The 4,420-nt window shown below is 58.7% G+C and overlaps 1 protein-coding gene across 1 annotated transcript in view; it reads right to left on the bottom strand.

The window, feature by feature from the left end:
- Positions 1 to 4,363: 4,363 nt before the first annotated feature.
- The window catches only part of SEMA7A (semaphorin 7A (John Milton Hagen blood group)), a 20,758-nt gene continuing 20,701 nt past the window's right edge, over positions 4,364 to 4,420 (bottom strand). The window contains exon 14 of the mRNA XM_031064476.1: positions 4,364 to 4,412. Coding sequence (XP_030920336.1) covers positions 4,364 to 4,412 — 49 coding nt within the window. The remainder of the gene's footprint in view (positions 4,413 to 4,420) is intronic.

Here is a 4,420-nt window from a genome sequence, read left to right as displayed (position 1 = left end):
GGCGCCTCACGTGCCCCGAGCCGGGGGCGGGCCCGGCATGCCCGGGCTCTGTCCCAGATCCCAAACGCCAAATCCCAAACTCCAAACCCCAAATGCCAAACCTCAAATCCCAAACTCCAAACCCCAAATCCCAAACTCTAAACCCCAAACCCCAAATCCGCAACCCCCAAATCCCAAATCTCGAACTCCAATCCCCAAATCCGCAACCCCCAAATCCCAAATCCCAAACCTCAAATCCCAAACCCCAAATTCCCAAACTCCAAACCCCAAATCTCAAATCCCAATCCCCAGACCTCAAACCCCAAATCCCAAACCTCAAATCCCAAATCCCAAACTCCAAATCACAAATCCCAAACCCCAAATCCCAAACCCCAAACCCCAAAACCCCAAACTCCAAATCCCAAACCCCAATTCCCAAACTCCAAACCCCAAAACCAAAACCCCAAATCCCAAAACCCAGATCCCAAACCTCAAATCCCAAACTCCAAACCCCAAACCCCAGATCCCAAATCCCAAGCTCCAAACCCCAAGCCCCAAATCCCAAACACCCACTGGGAGCTTTTGGGAATGACTTTTGGGGTGTCCCGAGCCGGAGACAAAGCTTGTCCCTTGTCCCTTGTCTTGTCCCTTGTCCCTTGTCCCCAGGTGCTGGGCAGGGGGACAATAGGGAGGGGGACACGGGGGTCCCCTCTTTGGGGTGTCCCCGGGACAGGGATGAGCAGCGGGGCTGGCGGCGGATGCGACATCGGCGACAAACACCGGGGGGCGCGCCGGGCCCGTCAGTGCCACCGCGCGGGGACAGCGCCGGTCCCCTCCCTGCGCGGAGCGCGGAGCTGTCCCCTGCCAGGCCGCAGGGGCTGTCCCCTCCTGCCCTGCGGGCCCTGTCCCCTCGTCCCTATGGTCCCTGTCTCCTCCTGTCCCCTCCGAGGTCCAGGATCTGTCCCCTGCTGTCCCTGTCCCTTCCTGTCCCTGTCCCCATTGCTGTCCCAGCCCCAAACCCCACCGGCTGCAGCCCCACACCTTGGGGACATGGTGACACAGTGCCACCCCCTCCTGTCCCCCTGCGCTGGGCCCAGGGGACACGGAGGGACACCGAGGGACACTGAGGGACATCAGGGGGCATGGAGGGACACCAAGGGACACAGAGGGACACTGAGGGACACTGAGGGACACTGGGGGACACTGAGGGACATGGAGGGACACTGAGGGACACTGGGGGACACTGAGGGACATGGAGGGACACCAGGGGACATGGAGGGACACTGAGGGACAAGGAGGGACACAGAGGGACACCGAGGGACACAGAGGGACACTGGGGGACATGGAGGGGCACTGAGGGATGCAGAGGGACACTGAGGGACATGGAGGGACACCAGGGGACATGGAGGGACACTGTGGGATGCCGAGAGACACAGAGGGACACTGGGGGACACAGAGAGACATGGAGGGACATGGAGGGACGCGGAGGGACACAAAGGGATGCTGGGGGACATGGAGAGACATGGAGGGACATGGAGGGACATGGAGGGACATGGAGGGACACCGAGGGACACCGAGGGACATGGAGGGACGCCGAGGGATGCAGATGGACACTGAGGGACACTGGAGGACACTGAGGGACACTGAGGGATGTGGAGGGACACCAAGGGACGCAGAGGGACACTGGGGGACACCGAGGGACACACAGTGAAAGAAACTCATGCATATGCAGGGTTACAAAAGGAATCGGGATTCCTCTGCCTCAAGCGTAATAAACTGTATAAAATATCCCTGCTGGAAACGGCGCTCGTGAGCAGAGAGAGCTCTGATGGGATGGAGGCGGATCCAGGCTCACCCAGCACTGACCCGATCCCAGGATCAGCGCTGTCCCTTTGGCTATGGGGTTTTGAGGATTGTATTTTTGTCACAGAAAAGAAAAACTTTTCACATTTTGATAATTTATAATGCCTGCAATCCCGGCTCTGGTGGATCCAGGGGGATCCCCATCCCAGCGGGAAAGATTCCCGGGGTGCTGCTCTGGGGGGTCCCAGCAGCTCTGGAATTCCATCCGTGGGCATATGGGATGGTCCTGCATGGCAAATCCTCTTCCTGGAGCACCCCCGGGCTGGAACAGCCCCAAAAATGGGGAAAAAACCCCAAACGCTTCTGGTGGGTTTTGTATGAGTTGTGTGGAACATCCCCGAAAATGACCTTGGGGAAAAAACCCCAAATGCTGCTGGTGGGTTTTGTTTGAGTTGTGTGGAACAGCCCCAAAAATGGGGAAAAAAACCCCAAATGCTCCCTTGTTTGAGTCGTGTGGAACAGCCCCAAAAATGGCTCTGGAAAAAGCCCCAAATGCTCCTGGTGGGTTTTGTATGAGTTGTGTGGAACATCCCCGAAAATGACCTTGGGGAAAAAACCCCAAATGCTGCTGGTGGGTTTTGTTTGAGTTGTGTGGAACAGCCCCAAAAATGGGGAAAAAACCCCAAACGCTTCTGGTGGGTTTTGTATGAGTTGTGTGGAACATCCCCAGAAATGACCTTTGGGAAAAAACCCCAAATGCTCCTGGTGGTTATTGTTTGAGTTGTACGGAACAGCCCCAAAAATGGGAAAAAAACCCCAAATGCTCCTGGTGGGTTTTGTATGAGTTGTGTGGAACAGCCCCAAAAATGGGGAAAAAACCCCAGATACTCCCTTGTTTGAGTCGTGTGGAACAGCCCCAAAGATGGCTCTGGATAAAGCCCCAAAGGCTCCCGGTGGTTTTGTTGTTGTTTAGGGTTTTCTATAGGGCAGGGGGCTCCCTCCGGAGGTCCCTATAGGGGTATCTGTGGGGCAGGGAGCTCTCCGCTGTGCCTGTGCCGGGAAAAGGCTGGAAGAGCCGCTGGAATATCTGAGCCAGTGTGCTGGAGCGAGCTCAGATCCCAGAATAACCCCGGGGACAGCGAGGTGACTGCGCGGGGACATCGCGGCTCCCTCGGGCAGCCCCGAGGCCGCAGCAAATCCCGGGTTTCGGCTCGCTGGATTTCGGGAAGCAGCGGGTGGGACTGGGAGCGTGTCCCGGGATAAAACACACGCGCAGGGCTCGGCCTGCGCTGCTTTCCTGCGGGAATTCGGCAAAAGAAGCCCCGCGGTTTGTCCTGGCTGCCCCCAGGGGCGGGGAGGTGACGGCGAGGGGACACCGTGCCTGTGTCGCTGTCACCCGCGGTGCTCGGCCCCCCGCTGTCAGCCGGGTGTTTGGGCAAGGAAAGGGATTTTGGGCCCGCCTCTCCCTTCCCGCAGCCTGCCGGCGCCAGCGGGAATCCTGTGCCAAAAGAGGGATGGAGGCAAGGGAAGGTTTCGCTTTTCTGCTGCCAAACCTCCCTCCGGTGAGGAGCGGGGACCGCCGGGTCCCCTCAGCGCCACCCCCGTGTCCCCAGCGCCACCCGGCTGTGTGTCACTGCAGTCCTGAGCTGCAGCTCGTTCGCCCATCCCGAAATATTTCCCTGAGAGCAGGAGCACCGGGAATAGCCGGGAATGGACCGGGACGTGCCCCGAGCCGGCTCTGCCTTTGTGCCGGGGCCGATTTGACGGAGGCTTCGGTCGCTCCTGCCTTTTTTAGCACCTCCCAAAATCCCGAATTCCAGTTCCCCGCCTCCCGCAGCCCTTTTTTCCCGAAAATCCGGAGCATCCCAGGCAGGAGGAGGGGGGATGGCTCCACACCACGAACCCCGCCGCAACTCCCACCCCTCCCTTCCCAGGGCTGCTGCTCACTCCCTCCTTTGGGATTTCCAGCGGGAATTTGCTGCTGGATCAAAACAGGAGCCCCAAAACAGGGGCTGGAAAGAACAGGATGCGGAAAAAGGCCAGGGAAGATCCCGACCCCCATCATTCCCAGTGAGAACCACGGCGCTCTCCTGCTTTTTTCCACTCTTTATTCCAACCATCCGCTTTGGTTACAGGTCTGAAAGGGTTGGGGGGGTTTTTTTGGTAGCTGTTGTGGTGGATTTTTTAAAATTTTCCTCTCCTGTGATCCGCCCCCACCTGCTGTAATATTATAAAATCCTACAAGACAGAAACGAGCAGTCGATATAATAAATATCTGTTAGTCCACAAAGTTAAAGTGCTTTGAGAAGGGCTGTGAGAAGCTCTGTCCTGGACTGGGGATGGGGAACATCTCGGGCATGTAGTGCACTAGGAAGCTCTGGCCCGCTGCCCGCGGGCTCTGGACGTGGCCCCGCGGCCCCTCGGGCTCTCCTGAGTGAGCAGGAGCCGGGACAGGCATTGGAAGCACGGCCAGGGTGTCCCCTGGGTGTCCCCGCCCAGGGCAGGGCCGCTCCGGGCTGGGCGAGGTTGGGACAAGGAGCGGGACCCCCCTTTGCAGGGGGAAAATCCCGATTTTCACAGTTTAGTCTCGCTCCGAGACCTCCGAGAGCGCGGGGGAAGCGGAGCCGGGCCTGCCCCC

Source organism: Geospiza fortis, unplaced genomic scaffold, assembly GCF_000277835.1.
Source record: "Geospiza fortis unplaced genomic scaffold, GeoFor_1.0 scaffold628, whole genome shotgun sequence".
Taxonomy (NCBI): Eukaryota; Metazoa; Chordata; class Aves; order Passeriformes; family Thraupidae; genus Geospiza; species Geospiza fortis.
The sequence above is the reverse complement of the archived record's forward strand: the minus strand, read 5'-3'. Positions and strand labels throughout refer to the sequence as shown.